Below are 18360 nucleotides of genomic sequence, written 5' to 3' on the forward strand. Positions count from 1 at the left end.
CTAGAATACCTCCTAGAATCATTGCTTGTTGGCCGGAAACGGAAAGGGGGCTGTTTACGTTTGGTTGTAGTCTTTTCGCTCGGTTCTCCGTCTTAACAGTAGGGCTAGAAACGAGCAAAAAGACTACAACCAAACGTGAACACCCCCCCTTTACGTTTCCGGCCAACGAGCAATGAGTCTTCCAACAGAAATCCATGGGATTTACAAAATGCGCTAAATGTGCAATAAAACACGATAGAAACTGTATTTCGCTACGATACTTGATTCAACCACTCTATTTCATCCTAGACAAACCAGAAAGGGGGCTCAATGTTCAAAATAAAAAAAATAATAGCTCACAGCAACATATTGAAAAAAAGAACGGATGGAAATATAATAAAAAATATAGAACAAATAATTTGCAATGCATTGATGAATTGAATTTATAAGTCAAGGAAAGGGGGAAAAATACAATGTTTTGCAGGTGGCGTCACGATTAAGGGGCACCAGCGGCATGGTTTGTGTGGACTTCTGCAGCTCTGCCTGGGCATTGGTTGACTGCGGCATCCTAGAGAAAGCTGAGCTTTTCAGGAAACTTATTGTATACCGGTACAGTGTGTTGGATAGTGAAGCTCCATCGGAGCATCGATTTATTTAATACCCGTGTCCGAAGGTTAGGCTTCCCGGACCGATATAGTATAACGCTACGGTGTGGCGCATGTCAATTGAAAAACAGGTCATTATAACACTCATACAAAACGACGGCACTAAAGAAGTGTCACAATGTTGCCCTGGGCCGTAACCAAGGCGATAACATGCCCCTCTCCTAGAACTCTCAACATAAAACACATTTTTCAAGACCTCAAAGTTTTAGATTTCCCGGTGAAATAGTGAGTTCAATGGTTCTTTAAACTGTAATGTTATTTTTAAGTTCTCGTATCGGTACTCTGTATATATCTGCGAATACCCAAATGTAAGAACTTTTAATGGTCAGAGCAAAAGTGGAATCGGTGGATCCCTAAATATGCTAAAGGGCTGTACTCTTCTTAAAGTTTTCTTATTTTTTTTAAGAGTGCTTCCAAGAAAATTTAGAACTAAATGGCTTTGCGTTTCTCACTGTTCTAGGCTCCTTCCCACTTCCTGATGAGGAGAGCAGTGGCGAACATGCAAGGGAAGGACTCTCGGAAGACAAGTCCATGGGGAAAGAGAGAGGGGGGAGAGATAAACTTCGGAGTTTCTGTGACCGGGACGAGCAGCAGGGACACTCTTCTTCTCAGGCTTCTCCAAGGAAGAGGAAGCCAACCTTCGGTATACTGTCCTTCACCACCAGGGGTGCTATGCCTGGTTGATGTTGTGAAATAACTTATTAAGTCAAGTCCCTGTTTGTATAGCCCTAATATACTGCCTTGAGAAAACCGACAGATATAAAAATGTAGAACTATATCGAAAAGTAGTACTGTAAATCGATCTTAACCCCAATTGTAGAGGGGCGAGGAACAACTTGCAGTGGGAATTAAGAATGGGATGTTCGTGGCATAAACCTAGCACCAATGAAGTTTAACTACAAATAGGCCTACGTTATTATGGGGCAGTATATTAGGAACACAAATTGCGAACTGTACTTTACAGTACAATTATGGTGCTTTGATTTATATTTTTTGGTGTTCAAACAATTGTGCATGGTGTTTGGGTTGAGGGAGGGATTAAGTACGAAAGAGATCACCTGCTGATCAGTGTTCATTGCAAATAGGAATATATACCCTGATTCTCTGATCATAATGTCATTAAAGGGGTAGTTCGGAATTTTGGACGTAGGGCCTGATTCACCAGTGAGCATTGGTATTCTATATCACTGGAGACCGTTTTCAACACATTTCATACAGTCCTTCTAGTTGCAGAGTTCGCTCGTGCTAGGCTAGCGCACGTCAACGGGCAATGCTAGCCTGCTATTAAAAACAGTCTTACCCACTCCACAGTACACCCGAGGTAAATCAATTATAGCGACAGACTATAAATCGAAATGTCTGTTTATAGAATAATGTTAGAAATAAAACCAACCTTGCATTGCATTGCATTTTGAGGGAATTGCGGGGTCTCAGCAGCAGTGTTTATATTCCTGTACGTAGGCTACGGCAGCAGCGGACTGATACCTAGGTTACCTGCCGCTGTCATTGCTGCAAACGCAGAGTACAGTGAACGAAGGAATTCTATAAGCATATTCAATTAACAAGATATGCCCACGTTTGGAGGAGTTAGCGATGCATCTGCTTTTGAAGACGATTATGAGGAATTTGTTGTATCCAACGAACCGTACATGTACGAGCCAGTGTTTTGATGTCCAAGCCAGCAGCAACAAGCCACAGTTGAGTCCTTTCTGGATCTCGCACTGGAAATTGGTGGAAACTTTGTGGTGCCCATCCGTACCGTTTATTTCTACAATTTCTAAAAGCACACTGAACCATCATGTTGCCTAGTCGTTCAATTGCGCTTCTGTCCCACACTTCTCTGTTTACGTTCTTCTGTCGTGATTCGGTTACAAACCTAACCAGCGCATAGTAAAATTCCGCTTCTGCTGAGAAAGTAGTCCCTCGATGATTCATGCGATGCAAGGTTAGTTTTATTTCTAAAATTATTCTATCAACACAGACATTTAAATCTATAGTCTGGCGTTATAATTGATTTACCTCGGGTGTACTGTGGAGTGGTTAAGACTGTTTTTAATAGCAGGCTATCATTGCCCGTTGCCGTGCGCTAGCCTAGCACGAGCGAACTCTGCAACTAGAACAGGGGTTCTCAAAGTTTTGACAACTGAGGGCCAATTTAGGAACCCAAAATTTGACTGAGGGCCGCCAAAGGAAAAAAAAAATTGCGGGAAACGCCGCCAGCATCCCAGTGGTCAAAAAAAACGTTGCACCGTGGACCTCTGGGAGTGAGGTCAAGTGAGGTCTAAATCACGAAACTGAGGTTCAACCTTTCAAAGTAATGTAAAGTCGGATTAAAACTTACAAATGTAAAAGGATTTAATTGAAAGCTAGAGAGAATCGACTTTTCTCTTTATAATCATTTATTTTTCTTTAAATTAATATTGACACAATAATAAAAAAATAAAGTTTTTCTTTTATTATTATTATTTTTTTTATCTAACTTGCATAATTATTTATGTCATTGCGGGCTGCCAGGAATGATTCCACGGGCCGCCATTGGCCCGCGGGCCGCACTTTGAGAACCAATGAACCAGAAGGACTGAATGAAATGTGTTGAAAACTGTCTCCAGTGATATAGAATACCAATGCTCACTTGGGAATCAGGCCCTATGTCCAAAATTCCGAACTACCCCGTTAATTTAGAGTAGACATTGTCCCCCACTGTCCTTTGTGTGTGTGAATAGGTGAGAGTGAGGCCACATGTTATAAAGAAACAACCACCGTCTCAGCCCTAATGTTGGAATCTGCAGTCCTTCTGTGATATGGCAGAACAAGTTATGCCTCATTAGGGAGATATATATTAGGGGATTTCTACAGTGGCTAGTCTAAAGGGAATATTGACACTTTACCGTTTACTACTGCTAGCCGAGTTCTAGGTTATTATGCGCTTACAGATCCCTGTCTCCAGCAACATGATTGGTCGAAACCAACACAGGGAAAAAAGCGAAACCCTTTAATCCAGATATACATCCAGTGAGGCTAGTCCAGACGGAGTGGCTTGCACATTTGTTTTAAAAGTTCAAGCCTACACATATGTACTTTAGGTGTACTTTGGGTAAACTTTGAGTAAGCAGTCCAGAAATCCATAACCAGAACCAAGGTATTTTTGACCATTCACAACATGGTGTTCAAGAAAATAAATCCTCTCTGAAACATAAACGAGGCAGGCATTGTGATGCATTGCTTAATACCGTGTCCTGATTGGTTGAAATACCTTGAATCCGGTATTAGGTATAGTTCAAGCCACTCGCCTCTCTTGAGTTATTGACTGAAATTATGTATTTCATTCAGCCAGGGTTGTCTCTTTGATATAAAGTACCAGAAAGACAGTGGTACATTATAATGTATCATTGAATTAATCTTCACCCTGAATATATTAATATGGTTTGTGTTATATTCCTGAGCCTAGGCTCTCTGCCGAAGGGGGAAAATGTGGAGATCTGGACGTTGGATAAGTACAGGCACCAGCTGCCTGTTACCTGTGGTGACGAGCGGGGGACGCTCTACCGCGACAAACTGGCAAAAGGTGAGCCGGTAATAGCCTGATTAGAGGCTGGAATCGGTGATCAATTTATTCCTTTTGAGTTTATACAAAGTTGTGTACAGAAACACAGCAACGGAATTTATGTTTTGTTATTTATGTGAAGGAATTGGTAATGACGTTTTCAGTTTGGCGTTTGAGGTAATGAACTAATAAGACTACAAAATGAGCCATAAAGGAGTAAAAGCCTGATTTACTCCTTGGTTTAGGGGATTCATGATTAAACTTTCTGGATTATTGTTAACATTAAAGATGAATTATTATGGTTTTCATTGGAAATGTTGAAAATCAAACCAGGTATTGCATTTGAAAATAAATAAATACATACAATTTAAAATTTAAAAGACATTGGTTACACTGGAAACAGTAACCAACTGGAGGAAAGGGAAAAACCAAACAAGATGGGGTTTTATTTGTCTCTTCAGGTTAAACAGAGTGGGCTTGACCAGAGATTTAGTTTATTTTTTAAACCTATTTTCCTCCTTCCTTACCTTATGACTGTCTCTGTGGTTTCAGGAGAGCCGTGCATCCTGAGGAACAATGTGTGGTACACACCCCGCGCGTTTCAGAAGCTTAGCGGCAAGGGCAGCCGTAGTAACTGGAAGAAGAGTATCCGTTGCAACGACACCACGTTAAAAAAGCTATTGAAGGTATTTAAAAGGAGAACCAAACCCTAAAAACAATTATTATAGGGGACGAACTGAAGGACCCGCTAGTCATTAGCCGCGTTATCAATTGATGGCAGACTTGGTCCAGTCAAGCAGACATCCACAGATTTAACAGCTTTCACCTCCCACACACTCAAGGTAAAGTGGGCTGTGATGGCTTTGGCCCACCACAAACCCAGCCTCAACCTGCTTTGGTTCTGCTGTGTATTATACATCACCACAATGATAATGTTGAGATATCTGAGGTACCACATGGAGGATTTGTTTAGTGCCCCCTGTTGTCAAATGTTGGTATTATGTATCTGACATCTATATGTCCTGCTTATAATCTTACTGCAGGGAAAACCATAAAGGAGTAGAACCCTACCCCAAAACTAAAACTATTACCACTTCATGCAAAAAATCGTTAAATCTATCAGATGACAGAAGTGATGTTAGGAATATCTATATCTTAGGATCTCTAAATCTTGACATTAATGCATAAAGTTTTCAAAACATAGGATAATTCATATAATAAATATATAATATAATATTAAAATACTAATTTATGTATGGAATCACGACTCGAGTAGAAAGTGCAGACACCTATGCCTGAACAGTAATAAAGCCACCACTTAAAAAGGTGTCTGTGAGACGGCATGTTTCACAATTTTGGTTGTGGGCAGGGACAAGGTCAAACAGGGTGTTAGGGGCACGAGAGTTGGGTGTAAGGTTTGAAAGTTCATGCCTGCATGAGCAAACTACTAGTGATCAATCACTTTGGTTCTGTTTAAAATATCTAAATTCTACAACCGTGTTTGAATCTAGATTTAATAACTTATCTGTTAACACAAAAGGCTAAACACACTCACAATCAGCCCAGCCTGTTTAGACATAGGGGAGTTTATATCCTAATATGAGGAACCTTTTTCCAGTAGCTTAATGTGTGTGTGTGTGTGTGTGTGTGTGTGTGTGTGTGTGTTGTGCAACCCCGTTGCAGGACGGACACCTTACATGCCCGGGATATAATAAGAGCAAGGTAACTTTCCATAAATCAATTATTGATTAATCCAAAAAAATCAAAAATTATTTGGATTGCTGGTTTGTGTTTTCTCAGGATTCATGCTTGGCTGTTTGTCCTCCTTCTGCTCGTTTGTTCTCATGTCTAGGCTAAGAAATCAACGCTCCCCTGCAGCTCAAACACCGGTTTGTTGCGGTTATTCTATTTCATTTATTTGACATTTTACTTGTAAAGTTTAGGTATTTTTACCGCATTTTCTCTTGAGTGAATCAACAGGTGAGGCTGAGCACAGTTAAAGCATGCAATCAATATGACCAGATATGATAATGAATTGGTCTTCAAATTAAAATCAAACATTTGCATGACCTTTTTTTCTATTGTCAGTTTCAGCTATCCCTGAAAGCGAAGAAGAGATGGAGGAAGAGGAGGGGGAGGAGGAGGAGCTGCAGGCCAACCCGGATGAGGAGGAGGTCAGCGTGGAGGATGAAGTGGAACTGCAGGGGAATGATTGCTCTACGCAGCGCTCCGATACAGGTACATGAGACAGTGCCACATATGGACACATTAAAATGTATTACCACTATTGTAGTATTCATTTATATGATAAGGATTATTAGCTATTACAGGCTAAAATCCAATATCTGAATTTTAAGCCTTCAGATGTGTTTTAAGGAGTTTTTGGAAAGAGGGGGCATGTTATCCACATGGTTACGACCCATGCCAATTTAAATGGCCAATTCCAATGAGCGGTGCGGTTAGCCAGTGACATGTTACTCGTTCATATTTTGGGCGAACGTGAACTGAACGTACTGTATTACTGCCTGATGAACGTTACTGTGAACTCGTTCATTCTGGTGTCTGAACGGCACACTCACTCAGTTTAACTTCGTTCATAATTATTTGTCTATCAACACGGCGGATGCGCACGCAGAATGATCGCAAAAAGAAGATTTGTTTGACCGGTTGCCAGTATTATCTCCGTGTGGTTCATTTGCAGTTGCGGTGTTGTCAGCTTACTGTTACATTAAACTGTAATCAGAAAACGCGGTTATATGCTATAGACTAGGGTTGGAAATCTCTTGGCACTTCACGATTCGATTCCGATTATGAGATCAACGATTCGATTCTGAAGCGATTCTCGATGCATCTCGATGCAACAATTCTTTTTATGTACATTTCCATGCGTGATTTTCAAAAACATATATATACATCTGGGTTTGCTACTCAGTTTGCTAATCACTTCCTACTTTTGTGATGATCATTGAAGACATCAACAGATGACTTAACTTATCTCATATTTCATAAGAGAGAACGCTTTTGTCACAAATATGACTTTATATGAACAATGCAATAATCAATGCAGCTTGCATTTTAACACGGTATCGAAGAAATGCAAAAAATAGGTTTCAGTTTTATTTTATTTATAATCTTTCTTTTCTATTTCATTAAAGGAAAAGCTGCTCTTGAATTAGAAGGAGTTCCTGTGTCTGGCTGTGAGTTTGAGCGCATGCTATGCGTAGGCTGAATCGCAATCGTGTCAAGACAAATCAGATTGGCCAATACTCAGTGAAGATAAATTCAATAATTTTAAAATTTCAAAAATTATCCCTCTCTGACGAACATAATGTTGCAGCAGGCAAAAAAAAATTATAATCTGATTATTAATTTATCTGCATCGAGACAGAATCGTTCTAGCGAGAATCGCGATGCATCAAAGAATCGATTATTTTTCCCACCCCTACTATAGACCCTATAGTATCTGGTATAAAGGCTGGGACGAATTTCAAATTATAAATATGTACAATCCATTACATTAGCTCTCTGGCTCGATCAGCGGACTAGAATACCTCCTAGAATCATTGCTTGTTGGCCGGAAACGGAAAGGGGGGCTGTTTACGTTTGGTTGTAGTCTTTTCGCTCGGTTCTCCGTCTTAACAGTAGGGCTAGAACCGAGCAAAAAGACTACAACCAAACGTGAACACCCCCCCTTTCCATTTCCGGCCAACGAGCAATGAGTCTTCCAAAATAAATCAATGGGATTTACAAAATGCGCTAAATGTGCAATAAAACACGATGGAAACTGTATTTCGCTACGATACTTGATTCAACCACTCTATTTCATCCTAGACAAACCAGAAAGGGGGCTCAATGTTCAAAATAAAAAAAATAATAGCTCACAGCAACATATTGAAAAAAAGAACGGATGAAAATATAATAAAAAATATAATCGATTTAAAAGAAAATCTGAATCGAAATTGAATCGAGAACAAATAATTTGCAATGCATTGATGAATCTATATTTTTACCCAGCCCTAACACACACAGTAGCGTTATGCTGTATGTGTCCGGGAAGCCTTATCTTCAGATATGAATACATTGCTGCTCAGATGGAGCTTCACCAGCCACACACATCGTGTCATTCTGCTATGAGTGTCTGAAAAGCCCAACTTTCTTGCGACAACACAGTCAACCGCTTCCCAGACAGAGCTCCACAAATCCACACACAGCGCGCCGCCGGAGCCCCTTCATCGTGACATCAGACTACCTCGGAAAAAGTAGTCTGACGTTGAATATTTTGCTTTTTTCCAGTAACAGTGATAAAATTACATTGATTATTATGTTGATGATCATATAAGACAAACAACCACGTTTAAAACAAAGTGGTTTCGAGTTCACTGGCTCTTTAGATACGATTATGACAGGTTTTAAAAATGCATTGGAACCAATAACCAGTAATGCCAGTAAAACGCTTCAATCAGGTTAGAATTTATCAGAGCACATCCAGCGTCATGTGCCCCAAAACAGTGTGTTGCAGGGCCTAGTGGCGTCTCCTCTCGTCCAAAAAATGGATACATGTTTGCGTTAACATTAATTTCATCTACTATGGCTAAGTGCAACTTTAACAGCTCTGTACCTTGTGCAAGAAAACGCTCAAATTAGGAACTTTCGGTATAACGGCATTAGAGTCGCATGGGAAGTCAGAAAAAAATAAAACCGCTGTTAAAAGCCATCGGCAAACTCTAACTCTAATGGTTCACAAACGGTTGTATGTGGCAGACACAAGCATATTTACCTAAATGAGGCATAGCTCACGTCAGCATATTCGGCGAAATTCCACAAACCTAACTTTGGTTTGTATCTATCGTATCTCCTAATTGTAAACAGATATGTCTTATAGAGTACTACATTATAGGCACCTATAACACGCGATTATATGAATCACGCTCTCTGATATATTATGTGACTCACTGTATGTGGCTAATCAGTTAGATTAACCACCATATGCAGACATTTTATGTCTGGGATCTATGTTTTTGTTGAATGTAGCATTGCATATTATACTCTTACGTACACACAGTTCTGTGTAGTCTTGTAATTTTGAATGCAAATACATTTATTTACTTTGCAAGTAATTATGGTACTTTGATTTTCCTTCATATCCTTTATACTTTTTTGCAAGTATGTAGATTAAATAAGTCTTAAATTGCATTCATAAGTCTTCAACAGGTCTTAAATTTATCTTGTTGAGACCTGCAGCAACCCTATACTAGAATTAGCATTTTGAGCAATGGAATTATTAGCATTGTTGACTTAATTATTCATTCAAATGTTGTATGTGTATATATATATATCCAGACCAAGGAGCTAATCTGGAGGAAGTGACAGACGAGAGGCCCAGGGTCGGCCAGAATGAGTTCAGAGTGATATGTGGAGCTCTGAGTGGGATGCTGCACAAGAGCCGCTTTGCCTCAGGTATAAGGGTCTATCTGTCTACCTATTCCTGACTGCCAATTGTCTTCCTGGACCAAAATATAGCTAATTTAATGAACTTAGATGAACTTATTTAAAAAAGACATGGCAAATGCATACACATCGATTATGATCATGGCATGAAGAACAGCATTTGTTAAATGTTGCGTGGCATTATGAACGCTGTAGGAAAGTGAGGGGAGTTATGGTCTGGTCAGGCGTAGTCGGATGGCTGAAGGTCCTCTTTCTCCAGGGAGGTGTGGGAACAGTATTCGGACGGAGGACCGTTGGATGAGTCCAGTGGAGTTCGTGGAGCAGGGTTCAGCAATGCCTAACGCCCTCTGGAGGAGGGACATCCAATGGGAAGGACAGCCGCTCAGCAGTCTCATTGAGGTAACACACTTTCTGTGTGTGCGTGAATGATACTAATGTGAACTCACAACCACAGTTATGCCATTTTTTTTTTTTGCTGATTTGGAATGTGGTCCCATATGTCGTCATAAAGGATCTAAGCTCCTCCCGTTTCTCTGCCTTGCCCGCCCAGAGAATTTGGCCCGCCAATGAGACACGACCGTGCGAGCGCCACATGTGTGTGTGTGTGATTACACACACTGTAACGCAAGTGTTTGCTGTTGGTGTTATGGCGCATAACACGCCGGTTCTTTGACGTATCTTGTGTTTCCACAACAAGACTGCAGTTTGGGTTATCTCAGCCATGGTTGCGAAGGAATTGGGGGAAAGGAACTTTGGCTTTGACTCCCTGAAGTACATGAACCACGACATGGAGGAGAAAGGGATTGTTGGCCGCAAATGTCTCCCGCTTGAGCCCCGCTTCCCGCTGCCGAGGGACCGCGGTGGTGCCTAAGCGCTGACCGCTGCCGAGGCGGCGAGGCTCTGGCGGGAGACAACCGCTGTCAATAATCGCGGGCAAAAATCCCTTTGTTCTCCATGTCGTGGTTCAGTCTACTTCAGATTGATGTGGACGTGGAAGAACCAGAGATGTCGGAGAACCCGACGCGGTCGTTTGAGATTCATAATATCGTCTGGAGGCTAACACAGCTTTGGCCGTGATAATATTATATGACATAGATATCTATGTATAATATGATATTATTTAGATATAGAGCTCCAGGACTCCCGTGTGTTCTAGAATACCTACAGAACACGGCTAAAAGGCTGTGTGCGCCTCGCCGTTGCGATACATCCAATGTAAACCGAGCGCATGGTACCGTGGCTGCAAGCTGCTCAGGGTCACACCCCAACCTTCTTCTTGACCCGCCTCTCTCCTCCTCATTTGCGTTTAAGCTACAGACACCGAAACGTTGCATTTGGGGAAAGCTCAATGTGCGACTGGCTCGTAGTGGCTGTAATTCTGCACCATGGCTGAATTTCGGGAACGTCTTCAAATACTGTGTTTGGGGCCTACTAATATCTATATTAAAGCATCCATAAAGTAGCATGCCATGGGACCTTTAAGACCTCGATATGCGCTTGCGTGAGTGTCTGTGTCTGTGTGTGCATGTGTAACATTTGAATACCCATCCGATCATCTGCCTTGTGAAGGCCCCTTCTTTATTAAAGAACTACAACAAGTTTTTTGATTAAACCATATTTTATTTTGTTGCAATGCACTAACTATTGCTCTGCAGTACCCTTTAGTATCCCAGTTAACGTAAAAATATAATGACGGAACAATACAAAAAATACTAACCAATTCTTAAAGCTTTCGTTCCTTAATGTAGAATACAGCAAAATTGCAACAACTTTTTATGTAGTTGTTCCTATATCGATTTTTCCCAGCCCTATGTAAGTGTGTGTGTTTGTGTGTGTACAGCAAAATATATAAAATATGGAATAGGTGTGGGTTTATGTGAGAGTTCACATTAGTATCATTCATACCCTTTACATACTTCTGAGAGCGTGTGTTCTTGATCCTTCCAGAGGAAGATGTTGCACTTACACCCTGAGCAGTGTGACTGTCCACTGTGCCATCCAGACCCCAAAGTCCTGGTGAGTCCCTCTGTCTGTTGGAGATAGTTGCAAGTTGCAACATGTTTGATTGGTCAAAGAAAAGATCCTAAACAGCTGGGAAGGCTGTTCAGGACTACTTATCATACCATTACTTCTATTTATCATGCAAAATACTAATATTATTCTATTTCCGCTCATTTAAATGCTACTTATCATACTTATATTACTACTTATACGTTTTCAAACCAATACTTCTATGTATCTTACTAGTACTACTTCTACTATTTATCAGACAAATGCTACTACTTGTAAGTTATCATACCAATGCTACTATGTATCAGACTAGTACTAATTCTACTACTAATACTTAAAATACTAATAAGGTATCATAGCAATATTACTATGATTCATACTACTTATACTACTACTTATAAGGAATCATTCCGATACTATTATGCATTATACACGTATTACTTCTGTTAGGCTTACTTATCATCCTTATACTACTACTAAACTAATGCTAATCATACTACTAGACATAGGTTCAAACTATATCACTTACCACTGTGTGTGTGTGCAGGAGGAACAGAAGAACGATGATTATTGCTTTGTGTGTGGGAGACTGGGTGACCTGGTGATGTGTGACCACTGTCCACGCTCCTTCCACCAAAAGTGTCACCTGCCCCAGCTGGACCCCTCTATAGTGGAGTGAGCACTCTCACACACACACACACACACACACACACACACACACACACACACACACACACACACACACACACACACACACACACACACACACACACACACACACACACACACACACGCATCAGTTACACACACACTCAAGGACAACAAGCTAAGATATCACTGTTCATACGATGGGGTGCAAGCACACACACAACATATGCATGTGCACACCAACCCACAGCCAAACACACACACAGGGACACCTAGGTACACATCTGGTATTTACACAAACACACAAAAGCACACCGACGCACAGACTGACACATATACACAGGCACACAAACACATTGCCTCCCCCAAAAAGTAAAACATCCTAACCTTGTGTGTGTGTATGTTTGCCTGTGTGTTTTTGTGTGTGAGAAAAGGGACGACAGTAAATGGATGTGTACGTTCTGCATCTGGAATATGAATGAGTATCTCCCTCGAATGACGTACGAAGAGACCCTCATGCATCCTGTCTCCAAGCACATGCTGGTAACCACCCTGGTCCTTTTTACCTCTCTTGCTAGCTATCATTCTAGCTCACACACTAGCTTCCATGCTAACTCTCTTCTAGCTCCCATGCTAACTCTTCACACTAAGGGCCCTATTTTAACGGTCTGAAACGCAAGTGAGAAGCGCCAAGCGCAAGTAGCTTTGTGGGCGGTTCTACTGTGATGTCGCTAGATTACCGGCGCGAAAAATGACTCTTGCGCCCGGCGCATATCTAAAAAGGGTTGGTCTGAAGTAGCTTAATTACCCGTAGGTGTGGTTTGGGCGTAACGTGCAACAAACAAATGAGAGTGCCAGCTCCCATCCCCTTTAAGAGCCATGAGCGCATATGAATCTGACGAGTGATATTTTGACAGCGCGGCTGCAGTCTCCGATGAGACAGATGCACATGAATTTCAAACTGCGAATGGCTCAGTTTATGGCCAAATAATATGGCCTAATTCACACATGGAATAAGGTTTTCTTCCACAACTTCAGAAATACCGAGTCCTCAAATAAATCTCGGCAAAGAAAACGATTATGATATAACATATGATATGCGGTAACTGTGGTTCTATTTAATGATATACCCAATACATTATAAACATTGATTCTTATCAGTATTGTATGCATTATTGTTATCGATTTGTGTTCCTAATATGCATGTGTCCCCCCGTTAATATAAATTGTCATGGACTGTGTTATGTGTTACGTGTTTAGTTTGCATGTGTTTAAACAGATGGAAGCACACATGCATGCGCGTGTGTGTGTTATAGGGATGGGCAAAATGATTCTTTTCCGGGAACTAGTTCTTTCAGTTCAGTTCACTATAACGATTTGTTTGTTTGATTCGTTCGTTTTGATTCGTTCGTTACGTCAAATTACGTCATTTGGTGTCTGCCCCCCCCCGCGAGACGGCCGTGAGCATAATTTAAACAATTTCTAGGATCTAACCCCCGTGGTAATCGAGAAGACATACTATTTAATGTAACCAAACGTCCCACCAATACTTATACCACTTGCTTACTCTCTATATTTCATTCATGGTTTTACATTTATAATTTTATTTTACTTGACATTTAATTCTTCATTATTCAGGCATTACAGAACTTTCATGGTCATGAATACAAAATACGAACTGCAGTTTAATTTCTTTGTTTGTTCTTAAATTGACGTAGAATGGAGCAAAGACTCCTGGGATTGGGAAATGCGTTTATCCAATAAACAGATGGAGGTCAAGTCTATTTTCGAAAAAATGTAGGGGGATATATGAGTGGCCCCACGTCGAATGGTATGACCCAAGATACGTCAGACAGAGAAAGCGCGCATATTCGACGGTACCGCCTTGTCATTGGTTTACCCAGGTGCCATTGAAACACCATTGCTACCTCTCATTGGCTGAATCTTTGAGAACGTTGTAGACTCAATCAATATATAAGTCGCGGGGAGACGAAGCTCTGTTCGTTTGTATATTTTATTTACGTGAGCATATGTTTGGTTTATGTTAAAAAAAAAGAATCAAAGAACCAGTTCTTCTTGTTTTGGGGAACCAGTTCTTGTCGTTCACGTTCGGGATTCGTTCGTTGTAACGAATCAGTCGCGACCGACACATCCCTAGTGTGTTACACATACACACACGTGCGCCCGCATTCATTCATTCTTTTTAACACTCACTCGCGGTAAAGCAATGTTTTCTCACGATCAAATACCCATCAATCCTAAAAGTTATGGGCATGTACACGATGTCTGTGTCAAGAAAATATGTGTTTGCTGTACGGTGTTTGCAGATCCATTGATTTAAAAGTACAACTTATTACCGCTGTATCAGCTGTTCTTTCCCAAATAATTTACCAAGAATGTGTGGCTGGGTAGATGAGAGAAGCAAAGTGTATGCGCGAGGTGCACATGCAACATTATGCATGCGCCCTTAAAATAGCATCTGAAGAACGCGCCATTGACTTTAAACCAGGTATTTCCTGGTTTGTGGCGCAAGTGGTTTCTGAAACGTCAAAATAGCACCAGGGAACGTTTGCGCCAGAACACGCCTCCTCCTTTCGCCCAGCCGCCACGTGGGGCGCAAGATCATTCCCTAACTTACCGACGCGTGGTGCAGGAGGGAAAAGAACGCTCTGCGCCAGTTAGAAACTAGCAATGACACATGCGCCAGTGATTAAGTCAATTGCGCCAGATGCAAGATAGGGCCCTAAGTCCTAGAATATCAAGTGCTAGCTCTTCAGCTAGATCGTCCTAATAGCGCTCCCTGCTAGTGTAGCCTATTTTTTAGCTGTGACACAACTCATGGTAATATTGCATTCTCGACATAGCAACATGTACACTATTCATATCGTAACTTGTAACATAAAAGCTGTCGTTGTACCCTAACAGCAGTGCCACTACCTGCTCCTGTCTCTCTACAATGCAGACAAGGATCACATTTTTGCAAAAGACCCATGCATCCATGTAAGCATCACTGTTTTCAACATTATTCTCTATTGTGTATGTATGTGATCTCGCTCGGTCTCTCTGTCCCTCCCTCCCTCCCTCCCTCCCTCCCTCCCTCCCTCCCTCCCTCCCTCGCTGCTTCCATCTCTCCCTCTCTCCCTCCTTAACTCTCTAGCAGACAGATATAAACATACTGAGAAGAAACATACTGGCAATTGTACGACCAAATCAGAAAGTTTTTCAGTTTCTCTCTTGCTCTCACTTTATCTCCCCCCCTCCCTCACTTCAGGTGAGGGGATACAGCTCTCAAATCGTGACTCCTATGTGGCTGGACAAGATCACAGAGCAGCTCCTAGACCAGCAGTACACCATCGGAATGTTATTAACCGATATCCAACTCATTTTCTCCAACTGTGATAAATTTAACCAGGTTAGTGAGTAGGACTCCTCCCTCCCGGCTCACAAATAATGCTGCGTTCGAGATGCATCGTACACCACCCGCCCAAAAGTTGCTCTTTTGACGTAATTTCCTGGCTCGTAGCACTTATAGCGTTCCCGTTTCTCTTTGTGGGCAATTGGGGAAGAACAGTCGTTGGCTATTCATTGTCATTGTTAGCTACATTAGCCTCTTAAGCAAACCAGTCGTACGGTTAACCTCGCTGAACTTGGTGGACTCTCAGGACTTTGAGTGGGACAGGTTATATTACGACCAAAGGGGGCGTGCCTCTTTGAAAAGTCGCAAGAAAGGTGGGAGATTTTCCACTTTGCAACTCGGGCAGGTGGTGTACGATGCATCCCGAACGCGGCATTACCACCGGCCGTGCGAGTTAGATATGTAAGCTAGTTTATTTTGTTTTTTTTCATTAGTTATTTTTACCATGCATGTTTAAGGTATTTGGTAATGTTTAATAGATTTGTTGTTGTTTTTTCAGAATACACCAGAGTTCCGAGACATGGGAATCAAACTGAAAGAGTTCTATGAACAAGAGGAGGAAAAGGTTTTTCGCAGGCAGTAGCAGAGAAATGCAACGTGCTGATGGACCTTGGACATGCTAGAATTAAATGCGTGGATTCGTCACTGTGGTGCGTTTAGCATGTTGAGGATCAAGGCAGTTTAGAAATAAGAATGGGTACTTGTCTGTGTGAAAGGCACAACATTCCTTACTTTAACATTCAATAACTTTTTTATCATATTCTGGCCTTTGATGTATAAAATGAGGGCTGTCAAATGTTATCAAATGGAATGACACATTATCATTCAAACAAAATGTACTTAATAAATAAAAACTAGACCAAGTGATCTTGAGGGAGTTTTATTGACTTACTCATTGTAGGTTTAATATGAAACTTATGGACGCAACAAATTTGAGAATTGTAAACGGGCAGTTACCATACAATTGTAAACCAACAGTTACTACACGTGTAGTTCAATTCAAATAAGTAGCGCCACAGATCTGGGAATTGTAAGCAAAAATCAAAGCCATAGTATACATATAACTAATGGAAATTCTCAACCTCTCAGGATGAAGATATTTAGTCAACATCGACTTAATATAGTATGATAATATACCAGGATAATTGTGAGGACATTCCATTGGTAGGATGGGGATGCTAAATGTGATACCATAGAATGAATTGGCTTCTAGAAGGAGACCCTTACAGTTATACATTGTTTCACTTACAAAAAGGATGTGTTGGAAACAACATATTCTTAACGCATCCATGTGTTTAGTTAAGGACAACACATCTTGTGTTATTGTTACGTTAAACGAATACAATTTAGTTAATGTGTTGATGTTTGAACACTAGTGTGTTAAAGTTAACACATTTGTGTAAATTTGGTTATGGTTACTTATTCTAATCGTTACTTATTATTAGTCAATATCAATAATATGATTACTTTCTTTAACCTTTATTTAACCAGGAAAGTCCCATTGAGATTAAAAAACTATTTTTCAAGGGAGTCCTGGCCAAGAGGCATCAAAAAAAGGCAGCAAAAGTTACACAGTTACAACATACAGACAGCAATTAAAATGATAAACAGTTACAAGTAAAGGAGGTCGTCTCAAGTGCACTCAGCCTGGATCTAAAAGCATTCAATGAAATCAGTTCAGTTATTTTCCATACTTTTTGCAGCATTTTCCATGTAGAAGGAGCAGAGTAGATGAAAGGCCAAACCATAAGAATCAACACTTCTCCATGTGTTTAGATTACAGATGTAGGAGGGTAGTAGCACAAGCATGGCCTCGTAAGTAAAAGTGCACCAGTGTCCCAGCCTCCTGGTGGACAAAGAAGGCCATCCTACTCGAGAATACAATTCACAATGATGGGTCAGGGCTCCACAGTTAGCAATAAACCTCAGAGAAGCATGATAAACGGCATCAATCTTACTTAAGATGTGGCAGGTTCATTTTTTTCGGCGTTATGCTTCGGGCCCTAGCTAAAAACTCCACAGGCCCAGACTCCGGGGCTACAGCTGGATGCTGAATACAATCAATGCTGGACTTCGAAACCTTTAACCTTTAGTATGTTTTTAATGATGACCATAGTGGCTATTGTGGGTCTTTTTGCTTTTATGTGTTATATTTCAGTGACTGTCCATGTGAGTGTTGGTCAGTAAATGTTTTGTGATTATGCTGACTAACTAAAAAGATAACTAACTCAATGTGGCTAGTGCGTGAGGAAGTTCTAGCAGTGTTGCCAGATTGGGCAGTGAGGCCCAAGTTAACTTATAACTATAATAAGTTAGAAGTTACTACCACACACACACACACACACGTAATGGTTATAAATATGTGTTGCATTCAAATGTTTAGAAATGATTAATGCAGTAAATAAGTGAAAAATGCTTCAAAATGCAAAAACGGACATTTCACTCTTATCTGTTACCCATTGCTCCGCCCTTTTCAAGTATGTTGGTAAAATATGTTTTTGTTTATTCCCATGTTTATCTAAAAAGTGCATCATTCTTTATTTGCTACAACATTATTCTGAAGAGCTAAATTAGGAAAGTTGTTGCAGTGTTCAATCTATACATGGTCTGTTTGTTCCTAACTTTTGTTTTGCCTCGTTCAGCCTGTAGGG

At 40.8% G+C, this 18360-nt stretch overlaps 1 protein-coding gene across 1 annotated transcript in view; it reads left to right on the top strand.

Moving 5' to 3' along the window:
* LOC130373217 (nuclear body protein SP140-like protein) overlaps nt 1–16777 on the top strand; it is a 37993-nt gene extending 21216 nt beyond the window's left edge. The window contains exons 7-20 of the mRNA XM_056579572.1: nt 1105–1287; nt 4093–4209; nt 4741–4874; nt 5872–5910; nt 6041–6077; nt 6277–6426; nt 9529–9645; nt 9896–10035; nt 11584–11652; nt 12194–12321; nt 12729–12837; nt 15220–15294; nt 15566–15706; nt 16209–16777. Of these exons, the coding sequence (XP_056435547.1) occupies nt 1105–1287; nt 4093–4209; nt 4741–4874; nt 5872–5910; nt 6041–6077; nt 6277–6426; nt 9529–9645; nt 9896–10035; nt 11584–11652; nt 12194–12321; nt 12729–12837; nt 15220–15294; nt 15566–15706; nt 16209–16292 (1523 nt within the window). The 3' untranslated portion in view covers nt 16293–16777. The remainder of the gene's footprint in view (nt 1–1104; nt 1288–4092; nt 4210–4740; nt 4875–5871; nt 5911–6040; nt 6078–6276; nt 6427–9528; nt 9646–9895; nt 10036–11583; nt 11653–12193; nt 12322–12728; nt 12838–15219; nt 15295–15565; nt 15707–16208) is intronic.
* Nucleotides 16778–18360: the final 1583 nt, after the last annotated feature.

This window comes from Gadus chalcogrammus, chromosome 2 (genome assembly GCF_026213295.1).
Source record: "Gadus chalcogrammus isolate NIFS_2021 chromosome 2, NIFS_Gcha_1.0, whole genome shotgun sequence".
NCBI classification, from domain to species: Eukaryota; Metazoa; Chordata; class Actinopteri; order Gadiformes; family Gadidae; genus Gadus; species Gadus chalcogrammus.